Below are 17,968 nucleotides of genomic sequence, written 5' to 3'. Positions count from 1 at the left end.
ATACACTTGATATAAATCCTTAGACAGCGGGGACTCTTTTGTTTTTAGTAGGGTCTTCAGCATCTAGCACAGTGTCTTGTACATAATAGGTGTTTAATAAAGCAATTGAAATAAAATGATGATAAGTCAAATTTTTAGATGCTAAAATGATAGAAAATCAACATTAAGAAATAAATCTACTAAATAATTCCCTCCTATCTGATATCCAATGAACACCAGAGAGAGAGAGACCTATAAATCAGTGTTATTCCTTTGTGATTATTTGCTGAGAATCAGGTTTCAGTTTTTCAAATTGCCAGAAATGTTGATATATATCTGGTTACATGGTAAAAACAACTACCATCCTCTATACCTCAGTGTGCTGTAAGTACCCATCTGCCATCATCATTTTCTAGGTGCTCTTAGCAAAATATTCATCTCATCAAAACAGAAAAATTGAGGATATAATTTAAAATCATTTGAACCTGACTCAATTCAATTCAATAAACATTTATTACATGCAAAGCACTATGCTGGATGTTAGAACTACAAATCAATAGTCCCTATATAAAACAAGATTCCATCCTACTAAGAGATAGACCACGTGTTAGATAAGTAAATATATACAATAATCTGAAGAGAGAAGATGCACTAAAAATGTGGGAGGTCAGGAAAGTTTTTCTATAAAGGTTGGCATATAAGCTAATTTTGAAGGAAGACCAAAGATTCTAAGAGACAAAGGTAAGAAGGAAATGGATATCAGGAATCTGAAGGCATAGATATATAGGCACTATGAAGTCATGCTCATTCTAAATGGCCAGAGCAATGCCAAGTCCAAGAAACAATTAATAAGCTAATCTGGCTGGAATATCGAATGATAAGGGCCTGAACTTAAGATGGTGAACTCATGACTAGAGAGAAAAAAATGAGTGTGAGGGAGCAATTAGGTGGACAGTGGATAGAGCACTAACCCTAGAGTCAGGAGGACCTGAGTTCAAATCTGGCCTCAGACACATAATATTCACTAGCTGTGTGACTCCGGGCAAGTCACTTAACCCCAATTGCCTCACCAAAAAAAAAAAAAAAGTATGTGAGAACAAGTACAGTGGTAGAATCAACAAGGATTCATACCTGGTTGGGTATAGGAAAGTGTATGGGAAAGGAAAGGGACAAAAATGACTCTGAGGTTGAAAATCTATATGACTAGAAGGATGGTGGTATACTGAAAAGAAATAGGGAATTTGGGATGATGGAAAAAAAATTAGGGGGAAAGAAATTGAGTTTTGTTTTGGAAATGTTTAAGATACCCATGAAATGTGCAGCAGACAGTTGATAATTGTAATAGAGGACAGAAGTTCAGGAGAGAGATTAAGGGTAAATATATAAATTTTGTTATTATCTGCATCAAGATGGTAATTGAACCCACTGAAGTTGAGGAGGTCACTGAGAGAAAGAATTTACAAAGAAAAGATAAGAAGCAGGGATAAGAACCAGCCTTAGGGAGCACCCAGTTAGCAGGAAGGACATTGAAAATTATACCCCAAAGAAGCCTTAAAAGATGCAGTAGACAAGCTAGGAGAACACTGTTCTGGAAAGCCATGGGAGAAGAGGGAATCTAGGACAAGTTGCTGATCAATAGCATCAAAAGCTAGAGAAGTTAAAAAGATGAAGACCAAGAAAAGGTTTACATAGACACATAGAACATGTATTAAGTTTTTACTATGTGCCAGACACTGGACTAGGCAATGGGGATACAAATAGAAGCAAGCAAATCTCAATATGCGAGGAACTTATGTTTCTAATTGGCAAAGACAACACATGTGGGAGAACAAGAAAATGAAGCAGTATGAGAGAAGAAAGGACAATGAGCCCATTGAGGAGGAGAAGTACAGAGAGAATCCAGGTAAAAGTAAGGTGAAGCTTAGCAGGGGACTCACTTCCAAAATCTATTTGCCTGGACTCCTGGGAATTATAATAAAGTCAGTAAATGTTCTACTATCTGATTATCATTCTGAATGTCTCTGTATACTTCCTTTGGGAGGAATTTTCTAGATGAATTAATTTGCATTTTCGGACTTCATCGCTCTTGAGTAATTCTTAGCAATTACTAACATATTAATTCTTTTCTAAAAAATGGACCAATAGTTTTTCTACCACAGGTCACTTAGTAGATTTCTTCAAGCAAGATATTTAGAAAGAGAAAGGAGAATACTAGTTAAGAAAATTATCTTACTTCTGAAAAATAACAAATAGCATCTTTCAGATCTTCACAGGATATTTGGGATTGATGACTTCAAATTTGTTTCAGAATTTGTCTCCAAGGGAAAATGTCATATTTTCATTGCATTAGCTTGAAAGAGATGAAATTCAAGTGCACTCTGCCTAATAAACCTATATGTATAACTCCATTGTATTTGTTTCTGGTATTCAAGTGGTAAGTTTAGAATGCCAAATATCTAGATGAAAAATTGAAAAAATAAAGGCATTCAATCCAAATATGTTCAAGTATCTGTATATGGATTTTTATTATTTTTATATGTATGTTTAGGGTCAACCCTCACTGTTGAGAGCACTGCCACTCTTTTCTTGGCATATTTAATAAGGTATTTTGCATCATATTTTTCATGCTGTCCTCAAAAATTCTTTTGAGAATCTTACTATAGTTTAATCATAGTTTTTATTAGATACAAGAAAAAACTGTTCAACCAATCAATTTGCAACTACCTAAAAAAATATTACAGGATGGCAATTATCATGGCCTTGTGAAGAGCAAATTGCAGGGCCAATTTAATTTCTTTCTGTAATATACAGTAAAGAGGCAAGGAAGCAGCAGTCACAATAATCTAGCTAGACTTTTGGAACAATGACATTTTGGTGACCAGCATAGGAAGAAATGAACCAGATATTAAATGTAAATCATCGATTTTGTACAGTTCTTTTAAAAAGCATGATACTGAGTTGTATTAAGTACAACATAGAAAATCTTTAAAGCAATTCTACAATTCAAATCCTTATTAAAATGTCATGTGAAGTTTGGGTCTCTGCATTTTTTAAGGGATGTGGAAACTAGAGGACACTAAGAACAACTGAAATAATTAAAAGAATGATGGGGTGGGGGTGGGAAAGGGATGGTGATTTAACTGTGATAGAAGAAAGAACACCAGATTATTTCTTAATAACTAGGTCTAAGAATTTGACAAAATATTATTATGTACCAGGAACTTGATCAGTAGATTAATACAGAAAAAAATAAAATGATAAACCATCACACACATTATATTTCCCAAAAGGCAATGGCAACTTTAGAGGACTGATGAACAGATATTTCCCATTTACCTCAGACCTTTTTTATCTGAGAAACACACAAGGTCCAAATCTGCTGGGCATCCTGGAGACTGGACTGCAGTATACCTAAACTCTCAAAATCCTGAGGTTACCACTATAAGTAGTATGGAAGAAAAACTCATGTCTCAGGCAGGCTATTTTCTTTTTTTACCAGACAGCCTAAGAAATTCAAAGGGATAGAGATTCACACTATTTTTGAAAATCTCCTGGTTATAAGCCATCTTCATCTTATAGTTTATAGAGTTCAAGAACAAAGACAAACTTTGATAGTCAAGATTTAAGGAGGGCACCAAGTTTAGGGAACAGGGTTTGAATCATCAAAGAGAGCAGTACTATGATAACAACTTTGGACACTTCCTAGAGATTCATTTTCCTAAATCCATTCAGTCAGATCTACAGGGGAGAAAGGAGGAATATTCTAATTGGATTAAGCAAAGGGTCTTTTGTTCTTACTAAAGATATTACTCTAATCAGTTTCTGGGAGGATTCCCTCCTGGACTGATTATGCCTGCTCCTTTAGGAACTGATTAGACCTTAAAATAATAAGGAAGGAAATATTTTTCTATTCAAGGCATTGTTTTCTCAGAATAAATTAAGTACAAAGAAGGTTTTCTACTCAGGTGAGACCAAGAACTTTAGACACTGAAAATATAAGATTTTTGGATATTTCTTTTTTAATTAATTAATTTTTAGTTTTCAACATTCACTTCCATAAGCTTTTGAATTTTAAGTTTTGTCCCCCTCTCACTCCATCTTCCTCCTCAAGACAGGGCTGTACACATATATTACTATTAAACATTTTTTTCACATTGGTAATGTTTTAAAGAAGAATCAGAACCAATAGGAGGAACCACAAGAAAGAAGAAACAAAACAAAACAGAAGAAAGAAAAAGAGCAAATAGTATGCTTCAATCTGTATTCAGACTCCATAGTTCTTTCTCTGGATGTGGATAGCATTTTCCATCATGAGTCTTTTTAATCAGACTACCTGAAAGCTATGATAAAAAAAAGAATCTTGATACAATAATACAAGAAATAATTAAAGAAAATTGTCCTGAAGTATTAAAACAAAAGGAAAAAGTAGAAATAGGGCAAAAAAATCCATCAATCACCATCTGAAAGAGATCCTATGAGGAAAACCTACAGGAATATCATTGCTAGATTCTGAAATCCCCAGCTCAAGGAGAAAATATTATGAACAACAAGAAAAAAAAACAATTTAAATATGTCAGAGCCACAATTAGAATCACACAAGATTTAGCAGTAGAGACACTAAAGGACCATAGGTCTTAGAACACCATATATTGAAGAGCAAAAGAACAGGGGTTGAGGCCTAAAATATCATACCCTGCAAAGTTAAGCATAATTCTGAATGGAAAAAAAAAGTGGACATTCAATGAATTGCCAGACTTTCAGGATTTTGTTGCAAAAAGACCTGAGATCAATAGAAAATTTGACCTACAAGAAATATAAAGGAGAAAACTAAAGTTCAAAGAAAAATAAAAATCATTGGATGTCTTAAAAGAGAGAAAGAGAGAGAGTTTTGATCTATGAGGAGTGTATGAGAATACAAAGAGCTTTAGTTACTATTTGTAAAGAGATTTATTTTTAATTGTCATCTATGAAAAGGCTTTTCCTGTCTGGTTGAAAAGACTATAAGACAAGGTTTTGTCTAACCTTTATATCATGAATAATTAAGAAAAAGATTTTTGAGAAGAGACTTTAATTGGTATTTTGTGGAAACTGAGTGGTGGGACTGTGTTCAAAAGTGAAGAGAAGAATTAAAGTGATGAGAAGTAACTGACTGTGATCTATGATAAAATATTGTAAATAATTATTTATGTCTTTGGTATTATCTGTTACTCTGTTAATGAACCAATAATACTGATGTTTATTTAAGTCTAGGAAATTTAGATACATGGAGGTTATTAACTGTTTATAGGGAAATTTTTTTATCCAGTTTGTTAAATAAATGATATTTAATAAAGTGATATAGTGGTTCAGAGCTAACATTAATTAATAAGAAAGTAGTTGCAAATTTATTAATCAATAAAGAAATATAAAAACACATCCTTGGAGTACCTTAGAATTTGGGATTATGAGAATGAATGTGGTAACAGGTCACCAAGATTAGGGGTAATCACCTCATATAGGTCACATGTAAAGGGAGCTAATCTAAAAGTGCACACACATCATATGTAAGTGTATTAGGTATACAAAACTATGTGAAGTCAGACTGGGGAGAATAAATTATTACTGACTGGGGGGGATCAGGAATGGTCAGGAATCAAGAGTATGTGGCATTTCAATTGTGCTTTAAATAATTGGTGGTAAACAATCAAATCAAGAGAAGGACAAAGGACATTCCCAGCAGAAGGATTACTGTGAATGAAAGCGTGGAGGCCAAAATCATCATCAAGATTTTTTTTGTTATTTTTTGTTAATTAACTAATTTATTTTTAACATTCATTTTAAAAAATTTTAGAATTCTAAATTTTCTCCCATCCATTGAGAAGGTAAGCAATATATCAATTATACAAGTGAAATTAAAAACATTATTTCCATATTAGCCATTCAATAAGAATATATTAAGCACCTACTATGTGCCCCTAGGGATACAAAATACTATGCGTCTTAAGGATACAAAAAAAAAGCAAATGATAGGAAGGTCTTCTGAAGAGGCAGGGTCTTTAGTTGGTACTTTAGTTGGAGGCAGAGATTTAGGAAGGAGAGAATCCCAGGCATGAGGAATGGATTTTGGAGATGGGGTATGTTGTTTAAGAAACAGCAAGGAAGTAGATCATAAAGAGTCCTTGGGATGCAGAGTCTAGTCCAGTTTGGAAGGCATAAAGTGTTGTGAGAAGGAGAAAGAGATAATCTTAGACTAGAAAATTAGAGTAGACTCCAGAATTTCTAAAGTTACACCTCATATTAGGTTTTATAAATTTTATTCCATTTGTTACAATAAGCTCCAGCCAAAATACAATTTAAAAAATACCACATTGCTGCATATTGCTCTTCAGCATCTGGAAGAAAAAAAAAAAGGAAAAACTTGGAGCCTCAGTCATATTTTTGTTTTGGCTTCTTCCCTTTTACATGGTGATATGATTAAGAATTTAATGCTGTGCTTTTAATATCTAGAATGTCTACTTTTATAATTCCCCAAAGTAAAGCAGTTTCCTTTAACTTGTCAGTCCTTGATACATTATTATGCAAATGGATTATATTCTGCTCCCCCAGAAACTGTATTTATAAAATATTGAACTCATCATTTTTGCCAAGAAATTTCTCCATTCTTTCTCATCTGATTTAAGGGTTTTTTTCCCCCTCATGGCTCCCACAGTAGCAGTCAAATAGTGATGGTAATGTTTTTGATCAATTCTGCAGCAGCAGATCAATAAAACTCTCAAGCTTCTTTGATTTTTTTAAATTAGCATTTTCCTACATTTCATTTAAGTGATATGAAGGCTGAAAATACTCTATTCAGATCCTCAGTGCATTATCCCAAATATGTTAAATAACCACACTTACTGTCTAGCTGATATTTGTTGTATTTAGCCAAAAACCTGAAGTGGCTAATATTTAAATATTTCAAGGAGCTTCTATTATAAGTAAATCAAGATAACAGAATGAAAGAGAATATGGAAAAGCTTTCAATTTTAAATATTAATAGTATAAGATTTGTCTATATACTAGGAGATTCTTTCCAGAATAATCAGTAAAAGTAAAATCTTTCAAGTAGAGAAAATGAGAATTAAGACTCTGGTAAGTTTTAAATCTGCCCAGTTTGGTTACAGTGACTCACACTATAGATCAGTGACTAGCTTTGTCCTTAAACAAAAGCTAAAACCTCCTGAACTTCACTTTCCCTCTTCAAAGTAGAATTTGGTATACTCTCTGGCTTCTAGATAAATTATCACTTTTATTCAAGGTGCTAATATAGCAAATAATCATGAAAGTGACCAATTATCCTTATTTCTTCAGGATCATGTTACATTGGATGTATCTGCCTTTCTAGTACTCTAAAGGATAAATCCGTCTCAGAATTTTTCTATTTTTAATAGAATAGTCTACATTCTCCCCATCCTATGTGACTAGGAGAATTCCTGATCCATAAAATAATAGGAAATGTAATATGATATTGGTGGCAGGGATCCTAAGCCAACAGCAAGCAAAATTATTTGTCATTTTTGCTCATTAATTTAATGTATTTTTTATCATAGATTTTTAAATGCTGATTGACTCATTTAAATCAGGGTCTAAAATAAGTTCAATGAAAGTTCTATAGAATACTTTGCAAAGGCTCTGATCTTTTTCATTGTAATTTGATTTTCTACTTAATCCTTAAAAAAAAAAAAAGGAAACCCAGTATCAAATAGCATAAGCCCTGATATTTTTATACTTTTAAATAAATATTTGGCTAAGAAATACCCCCAGGCTTGCAAAAGGGCTAATATCCTTAATATTAACCTCTTTGTTTTAGGACAGTGATTAGATTCTTAGCTAAACAATCATTCATCTTTCATTATAATAGAAAACTTCAGAAAGTTCCAGATAGAAAGCCATTGGTATATTTAAAGCTAAAAGACACACATCTGTCAACAAAAGCAATTCAGTTATTCCTTTAACACAAAGGAAACAATGAGTAATTAATGAGTGAGAATTCACCCTCCTGAGTTTCCTTTCTTGATCTAGCTTATAATAATAATAATGATAATACACTGTAAAATTGTTTTCTTCTCACAGTTTTTCCTGAATGAGGCAGAGATAATACTCCCCTCAGATTTCAACACATCAAATTCAAGTTTCCCTGACTCAACTGATCACAATTCTCAGAATACACAAAAGTATTTTTTCCTGCCTGTAAGTATATTTTACTTCTTTTTATATTGTATTATGCTAAATTCTACACATATTAGGTTGTATGCATGTACTGCTCAGTGGTATTGAAGCTACAGTAAAAATACTATCTTGGTTTAAGAGGAAATAGATACATCACAAAAGATTATGTATAGGTATCAGACTTTCTAGTTTTATTGTCTCTGAATTGTCTTTAAATTTAAACAGGCAATGGCTAATACCTTTTTAAAATGGCAACCTCATCAAGGAAGGATCTTTCAAGTGAAATCTGTTAAAATCACATTTACAAATATATAATGTAAAAGGACCAGCTTAATGCTATTTCATGAAAGCTAATAACTTTGAGTTTAAAGTAAGAAGTCTTGGTTTTTAGTTGTGGCTAAAAAATGGGCAAGTCACAATATCTCAGAGATCTTTAACATGGAATAAGAACCTTACCTAGACCACAGAATGACTGTAAGAGAGAAAAAAAAATGAATACTTCATTAACTTTAAATGTGAACTCTTATTTTGTCTTCCTCTTCCCCAAATAGTTGTTTCTTCCAATTGTTTCTGCTTCTGTATGATTTAGCATTTAGTTATAAAATACTTCTTGGTGTCGTTCATGAGAGATAGGTTGGTACAGTGAGGAAATGCTGTATTTGAAGTCAGAAGAGGCTTGAGTTCACTTGTTAACTCTAACCTTAGCCATGTGACTGTGGGCAAGTCACTGGCTTCCCCGAACCTTCATTTCCTGTTCTGTAAAATGGGCATAATAAAATCCTCAGTACCTTCCTCATAGTTTTGTAGATTCAGAGCCAAAAAGGATAGTTCAGTCCAACTCCTCCATTTCACAGATGAAGAAATCGAGGCTACAAAGATTAAGTGATTTATTTAAGGTCACAAGGCTAATAATTAGAAGAGCTAGGATTTGAATTCAAATCCCCAGGTACTAATACCAGCATTCTTTTCCATGTATATGTGAAGCATCTTGCAAACCTTAAAGAAGAGTAAAAATATCACCTATCATTATCGATTTATTGGTCTATTTGCCAATTGTTCTATGTAGCAGTCTTATTTGCCAACTTAGCATGTAACCTCCTTATGGGGCAGGGACCACATCTCATAACTTTTCTGTATTCATCCCAGCTCCCAGCTCCAGACACTTTCTTATATATATATACCCTCAATAATTTTTTTTCCAGTTGATTCATTTTAACCAGCAACTTGAACACTGTTTCAATTTTAAGACTTGTTATCATAGCCTCCTAAGTAAAGAGGTTCTTCAAATGTTAACTTTCTACACAAATACATTTCCTTCTAGGAATCTTCCACAGAAGACTGATCTAATGTGCTGAAGCACTTCCTCTAGACCTTTTATTTTATTTTTTGGGGGGCTGGGAAGTGCGGGGGAGATATTTCATGAGTATCAATGTGATATTTGAGCTGTCCATTTGTTATGGCTCAGTATCATTACATAACCAGCCCAACCTCCTTTTCCAGTTGTACGTGGCCTTGATGTACTGAAGAGCACTTAAATTTATTGAGTCTTTCCATTGACCTTTGATTCACCTGTAGCTTTGATTCTTCTGAAATCAGGGTCTTTCATGATTCATAGCTATGGTACTGAAAAGAACAAGCATACAAGTGTTTGCTAGCTAAACACTTTTTTGCCCTGGAAATGGTTTATACCAGAAAAGAGATATTAATCACTTCATTTTAAGTACTAACCATTCAAACAGAAAAATCTGATTTGATCCTCACATTACTGTCTGCAGCCTACCTCTTCTCTTCAACCATGTATCTTTTTTAAACATTCACATTGTGTTTTTTTGTGATATTCTCTCTTGGCTCTCCTCCTACTTGTCTGCTGATTTCTTTTCAGTCTCCTTTGCTGGGTCATTATAAATGTCCCACCCTTTCACTCTGGTTGTGCCTTGAGGGTCTGTCCTGACCACTGCTCTCTTCTTTCTCTACATTCTCTCACCTCTCTACCTTTGTACTAGATGTCTTGCCTGCCTGAACCGAACTTGTTCCTCATCCCTACCTCTTGCAATACTGAGCTTCCTTCAAGGCTTAAGTCAGGGCTTCTCTTTCATAGTAATCTTTTTTGGATTTGGTTGGTACTTCTCCATCTTCAAATTATAGTGCATTTCCTTATTTGTGTAATTATTATATCCCTCTACAGATTTTACATTTACAGAATGTAAACTCTTGGAAGGCAGACTATGTTTATCTTTGCTTCCCCAAGGCCTAGCATGGTGACATTCACATAGAAAGCACTTAATGAACACTGTTGAATTGAATACATACAAATCCATTGTAGGAAGCTACTGTAGTATTGTAGAAAGAACCCACAACTTGGAGTTAGGAACCACGGTTCAAGTCCTGGCTTCAGCATTTACTGTCTACAGGATCATAAGCCACTTAGCATCTGAGCTTAGTTTTCTCATCTGTGAAAATTAGGTAAGGTTATACTTACACTATGTACCTCCCAGAGTAGTTGAAGGAAGGAAACAAGCATTTATTGAGCACCTACTATGTCCTAAGCCATTTACAAATGTTATCTCATTTGATCCTCACAACAAGCCTGGGAGGTAGGTGCTGTTATTGTTCTCAGTTGAGGAAACTGCGGTAAATAAAGGTTAAGAAATTTGGCTAAGGTCACACAGCTAGTAAGTGCCTGAGGCCAGATTTGAACTTAAGTCTTCCTGACTCCGGGCCCAGTATTCTACACATTGCACTATTTAGTTGCCTCTCCAACCTTAAGATGCTGTGAAAATATGTGAGTTGTCATTGTTTTATCTGTCACTGGAATTACATTTTTGTGATTTAATGTGTAAATTCTACTTCTTATGCCTACTACTTGTGTGATCTTGGACAAATACTGAACCTCCCTAGTCCTCATTTTCCTCCATAAAGTGTGGAGACTGGACTAGATGACCTACATGATCAACTTTGGAGGAAAACCTGAAGTCAGGATAAGGTCCATCTCTGATATTCTGATCAAACCCTGAGATTAAAAAAAACAAACTGAGCAATGCTGCACTTGAGGGACACTTTGACCCTTTAGAGAAATGGTTACCTGATCTATACTGTCTAATTTCTGTCACTTAAAAAATTTTTTCTACTTTTTTAAGAACATTAGCAGCATGCCTATATAGCCACAGCAAAGAAAAAACTTGCAATTAGTTTCTAACCCTACATTGTAATGAAAATATTCCTATATTGGAATCAACTTTAAAAAGAAAAGGCAGCTTGACTGGCAATGAATGTTTCAAAATTGGTCCAGCTAATACTTTTAGATGAAATTTGGCAGAACATGATTATTATTACTTAAAGAAATTCTATACTCTTCTATGACCTCATTTTAAATGAAAGCAAATCATTAGATGTACAAGTTGGGGGGAGAAATGGAAATGGGAAGGAGAGCATTGGGGAATGTACAGATCAAAGTTCAAATTTATTCTGTCTTAATAATGATGCAAAAAATCTTTTAATTGATTCATTATCTAAAATGGGGGCTTACAAATTGTCCTAATCTGTTGTAGCTACTTTGGACTTTTCATGAAGTAGGCAGATTAAGCCAGTGGTGCTGAAAATAATAGATTTTTATTATGGGGAAACTATGGTGTTATTTACTCCTTATATGGCAGAATCCCAAAATTTCAGAGCAAAAGATAGCTCAAGGGCAATCTATTCTAACCTCTATGAATCGAATATGAGGATTTTCTGTACATCATGGTGAACAAATGGTCCAGACTTTGCTTGGAGACATCCCATGAGATACAATCTACTACCTCCTTGGGCAGTCCATTCTGTTTTTAAATAGCCTTAATTGTTAAGAATTTAGGCAAATTCCTTAATATCAGTGGGTCTTCATTACCTTATATACAAAATAGGGACTTGGCTTAGAGCTAGCCTTATATTTTTATGATAAGTAAATTAATTTTCAAAAATCATCCAAAATGAACCTCTATATTGGAAAAACTTCTGGCACCTCATAACAGGGGAGACATTTTAAAAAACAGGGACATTCCTGGAGTCCTCCAATTCACACTTCCCAACAATTGGCCCCCTGTTCCGACTTTTCAAAAGGTCAGCCCCATTTACAAGCTTTCCTTATAATGTAATACAAAACTGTATGAACATGAGGAAAGAAGGAAAGAAGCATACCATCTTGCCACTCTTTTTAAGAGCTAAATCTTTTTTGTATGCCCGGAAAATTTCATAATTTGACTTTGATTATTCTCTTTTCTCTCTCTCATATCAGGGCAGTTGTAGTGTAGAATGATCAGGATTATTTACTCCTAGGGACGTTGCAAAATAGAAAGAAGGAGTAGCTTTGGTTCAAGCTATCCCAGCTCCTCCTCTCCATTTTCAATTCAATTTGGTGGTACATATATTTATTTCCTGATAGGCAGTTCCACTTATCTTGAAGAAAGCTTTTTTCCTGAGGAAGAGGGTATGATTTGGGAGTGTCAGATTTGACTTTTCTCACCTAAACATTGAGACAAATGGTATTAAATGAGTATTCTTCCTAATATACCAGATACTTCCTTTTTGTGAAATCAATGTAAAGAACCATGGATGAGAAAGACTTATAGTTTAATATATTTGTCACATAGTTATAATAAAGTGCAGGACACATAAGCGATGAAGAGGAGTTTAGGAATTAGAGAAAAGGAAGTCTATTTTCATGCTTAAAGATTGTATTATGTAATAAGTATTTTAGACATCCATAATTTCACATTTACTATCTTATGTTGAAAATTCTAACTAGCAATGATTTTTTTCCCCCAGAACTAGTCTTTTTTCATTTTGTACAGAGCAGTAGGTTGTACATAGACTAGCTAGGCCATGGATAACAATATGAATGAGGATCTTACCCTATCTTACCAAAGGAACCCTTGCACTTGGAGTTTTTAGAATTTAGTTGCCCCCAAAAAAATGTTCTTACTGATAATGAGTGTTACAAGAGTTGATAATAATCTATGTCCTACCTGACCAAGGCTATTATCAATGTCCCACCAGAACCAGAGAGATTGAGTATCAGAGAGAAAGGGAAGATAATAGTGGGGACAAACTGTTAGGGAAGATGTGTATAATAGAGATTTTCTCTAAAGCCTTACACAAGGTCCTCAGTTAAGAAAGTGGGGGGGTGTTGTTTTGGAGAGAATAGAAAATGAGTGAGATAGAGGATCAATTTAACTAGTAGGAGAAGGATTGTTTTACTGCAGGCTGGGTCCAGCTAAGACTTGAAACCAAGTCTTCCTGACTCCAAGGGCAGCTTTCTATCCACCACTCTAGACTGTTTCTCCTCAGCATATTTCTTACTGAAAATAAATTGTCTTGGTATGTAGTTATTGTTGCTGCTTTTCTTTTTAAAGAACCCAGGTAATATTTTTCTTTTGAATTAATGAAAAAAGTTCCACAAAATCAGATTTATTTCTGTTTTTTCCAATCAAATAAATGTTCAGTAGTAAAACAAAACTAATCAAAAAGAATCTTTTAATAATTAAGTATAGTAATTATATTTAAAGTGTTTCAAAAATATGCTTTATTAAATAATTATAAGTAATTGGATAGAATCTGTTGAGCTAAGACTTAACTGTACCATTTTAAAGTACTATAAAAAAAGTTAACTCTTTACTGTGTCAGTAAGTGGGATAGACTGTATGGTATATATAGCATTACAAATAATGAATTGAGAAGCTGGACACCCAAGCTCTTCCCACCACTACCAATTTGCTCTTTTATTTTCTAAGGCTCAGGTACCTTCTTCTCCACCAAAATCTTCTCTAATCTCCCCAGTTAAGAGTTTTCTCTCCTTCATCAGTTTTCCTTGAACCACACTTGTTGACTTTTTTGTATGTTGTGTCCCCCCTGTTGAATGTAAGCTCCATCACAGCAGACACTGTTTCAGCTTTGTCTTTGTATCCCCAAAACCTAGACCAGTGTCTTGTATATAGTAGGAGCTTGGTAAATGTTTATTGAATTGAGTATTGCTTTATAAGGCAGGCTCAATACTACTTGCTATCAAATATTTAGAAATATTTTGGTCAGGGGCAGCTAGGTGGTTAGAGCTCTGGCCTTGGAGTCAGGAGGACCTGAGTTCAAATCCTGCCTCAGACACTTGACACTTATAGCATGATCCTGGGCAAGTCACTTAACCCCAATTGTCTCACCAAAAAAGCAAAAAAAAAAAATACTTTGGTCAAAGACACTATTTAAAAAAAAAATCTCTTTAATTGCCTTGCAAAAGATTACTTAAGACTAAGAGCATCCATGTAAAGAGACACTGTGGGACAGTGCTTAGAGCCCATCCCTGAACTCAGGAAAGAACTGGGTTCTAGTCCTTCCTTTGACACACACAGCCTCTGTGACTCTAGGTAAATTGCTTTACCTCCCAGTGTCCCAGGTAATTCTCTAAGATTAGAAGAAACCAAAGAGTTGACAATTACTAATACATAGAATAATTTCCCCATACCATTGAAGCCACTGTCTCCTACCCAAAACAAACAAAACCACCAATAGTTTAACTGGTTTTCAATCTGTATTTGTTGTCAGAATAAGTTTTCTGGATACAATAATGATTCTTAGGGTTCCTAACTTTGAGTATTTTCAATTTCATTTACATAGGAACCATCCTGAAGCAACTCTTATAAGAATCCTTGAAATGTCAACATTTCCACAGTCTTTAGGGCAGGCATCATTTAGTTGCACCACTAGAAGACCCTCCATTCAGTTTAGACCAGATCTGAACTAGTCCCTGAGGATTGAGGGATGAAATGTTATTGACTGAGATACCTATTATGTGTTAATCTTTGATGTGAGTTTTAGCTACATGAGGTTTGGAAATTGACAGTGTAATGGTGGTGGGATTGAGTTTGTTCTTCTGATTTCTCAGATCATATTCTAAATAAGTTTCTTGGTTTTTCCCCATGTTCCAGTACTTCATCTACAGCTGCATTCTGGGCTTGATATCTTGTTCTGTTTTCCTACGGATAAATTATGAATTGAAAATGATGATCATGCTGATTGCACTTGTGGGTTACAATATCATCCTCTTACAAACTCATGCCCCAATACTTGATGACTACAGTAACTTTCTCATTAAAAGGTAGGTTGTCTTCTGTTTACATGAAATTTTTTCGATGGTGAATAGTAAAAAAAAATCGGAGTAGTGAGTAAATGCAAGATGGGAAGATGATTGTTATTATTCCATTGTGACAATGTAGTAATTATGGGAATTGAGGACATCCTTGGAAATCATTTATGATAATATTTGCACAGTAATTACAGCAATGGAACTGCAAGGGAATTGTTGGAAGGGAGAGTTCACATAGATGTTTGTTACCATATGCTCAAAAATACCTCTATATAATTGTCATGAGTCTTATTAATTTGAATTATGATTTAGTATTAGGCAGTATGCTTTGAAGAGAAGAGACTTCTTACAGTGTGCTAAGGTTGAAAAAATAGAATATAAAATTTCTTACTCTACTAGAGAATTAGGGAGTGGTTGAACTTATTAATTCTTACTGGTCTTAATATTGTTCCTGAAAGTTGCTTTAGAAAATTATCTATTTTCATTTATAGCTTCATATACACTCATTTTTCTTACTACTAAATTTTATTCTTGTTGGAAGAACTATCCTCATTGGGAAGTACATTTGTGTACCACAATTTGTTTAACTAATTCCCCATTTGATGGGTCTCTACCATCAAATATGCAGCTATAAATATTTTGGCATATATGGGGTCCTTTTTGTCAATGATCTCCTTGGGTGTGTATGCCTAGCAGTGTATGCCTGGCTCAAAGGGTATGGATATATTAGCTGCTGTATTTTCTTAATCGCAAATTGCTTTACAGAATGGTTTTACCAGTTTGTGCTCCACCAATGTCAGTCAGTCAATAAACATTTATTAAATGCCTACTATGTGGTAAGCACTGAGCTGGAGATACAAATAAAAATAAAAATAAAGAAAACACACAAAACAAAGCTGAAAAGTAAGAGGTAAGGAGAGGAAGGGGAGATACACTTGACACAGGGGCATGTTGGAGAGCTCCAAAGATGTCCAAAAGCAGTGTAGCTGGTGGGAAATGTGGAGAAAAACTATGCTGAGTCCACTTTTAAAATAAAAGGCCGTGGAGCCCATGGCCACGCCCTCCAGTCAGAGGGTCCATTTAGAGGGGCAAATTTCCCTCTTTGAGTACCAGGCAGATTCAATCTTGTCAGATAATAAGATTTCCCAGTGATGAATTTCCTGGGGAAGGAAGGCATGACAGAGTTTCAAATAAGTCCAAAAACAGTGCATCTGGTGGGAAATGACATTAGTATGTCCATCTTTCTACAAGCTTTCTACAATCCCTGCAATATTGACTATTTCATTTTTTTGTCATCTTTGCCAATTAGCTGAGCGTGAGATAAAAACTAAGTATTATTGAGGATTTAGTACTAGGCAACATGCCTGGGGGAGGAGAGATTTTAATTTCTCTTATTTTTAGTGCTTTAGAGTACTCTTTCATACTATAATTAATTCTACAGGGTTTTGTTCTTGCTGTTGTTGTAATCTGCTCCTCTACTTCTGTTTTTGTTTTTCATTTTTTTTGGAGGGGGTTTAGCTAAAATTATTTGTCTCCTATTACTACAAGAAAATTGCATTAATGTTAGTTTTTAACTTAATCTTTACAAAATGGTGAATATGCCCTACCAGGTTCTAACAATAAAAATCATCCTCTGGAATGAAAAGCAGTGTACTATGGTAGGTAGAGTACTAAATTTACATTTCCATTTTAGTTATGTTGAAGGCCCTACATCAATAAATTCAATCAATTCAGTCTCTCTTCTAAGAAGGATCAGATTCATTGCCTTCAGTGTTTTATATTAGTTATTTCTTTAACAATTAATTATTTAAGTATAATTCAATTCAACAAGCATTAATAAATACCTACTTTGTGCCAAGCCCTGCGGATACCAATAAGAAAAAAAGATAGAGCCACTGCCCTCAAGAAGCTTACAATAAAATGGGGAAAGGCAAAGCATTAAAGAAAAAAAAAGTTGAAAAGTATGGGAGTGAGACATCACAGAGCATGCAGTTCCATGGAGTGGAACCAACTCAATTTGATGATGGAAAAGGTTGTGAGTTTTCTATGAAGAAAGATTTTGGAAGGAATTTAGCCCTCCACCCTCCAGTCTTCCAAGCAGAGGGGAAAGACAGCAGAGTATGACTTGAGAAAGTGTAGAGTATCCAAACATGAGTCAGATTTCCTTCATAAATATGAGCAAGTTTGGGGAATCTAAACTAAGGAGAAATATATTCTCCCAGCTAATTTTCATGATGGTAAAGGAAATATCATCAAAATCATTTGGTCCACCATACCTCATTTTACATATGAAGAAACTGAGACCCAGAACAAGTTAAGTGGCTTGCCCAAGATCACAAAGCTAGCAACCAAAAGAGCTGGAATTTTATCCCAGGTTCTCTGGTTCCAACTTCAATGCATTTTACACTTCATCAAATTCAACCAAAAGTAAAGCAGACCTTTAAAACTATGTAAAAGATGAAAATCAACCATTATGTGATTATAATTTTTGCCTTGGTACAATTCTTTGACTTTACTAATTGATATATTGTATAGAGATAGGCATTTCTCTGTGCTGTGAATAGAGGTGAAATGTTCTTCCACCAAAACATTCTCAGTAGGATTTTTTTTTTCTCATGCACTGGAAGCAAATTTAGTACAAATGTGAGCTGAATTAAATTTTCTTTCTCCTATTCTATTTTCAATGCAAGGAAT

At 34.4% G+C, this 17,968-nt stretch overlaps 1 protein-coding gene across 1 annotated transcript in view; it reads left to right on the top strand.

Annotated features, from left to right (window-relative positions):
* ADCY2 (adenylate cyclase 2) overlaps positions 1-17,968 on the top strand; it is a 562,787-nt gene that overhangs the window by 489,459 nt on the left and 55,360 nt on the right. The window contains exons 17-18 of the mRNA XM_027868958.1: positions 8,071-8,187; positions 15,117-15,286. Coding sequence (XP_027724759.1) covers positions 8,071-8,187; positions 15,117-15,286 — 287 coding nt within the window. The remainder of the gene's footprint in view (positions 1-8,070; positions 8,188-15,116; positions 15,287-17,968) is intronic.

This window comes from Vombatus ursinus, unplaced genomic scaffold (genome assembly GCF_900497805.2).
Source record: "Vombatus ursinus unplaced genomic scaffold, bare-nosed wombat genome assembly UNPS02014791.1, whole genome shotgun sequence".
Classification (NCBI taxonomy): domain Eukaryota; kingdom Metazoa; phylum Chordata; class Mammalia; order Diprotodontia; family Vombatidae; genus Vombatus; species Vombatus ursinus.
This window is presented reverse-complemented; position numbering and strand designations above follow the sequence as displayed.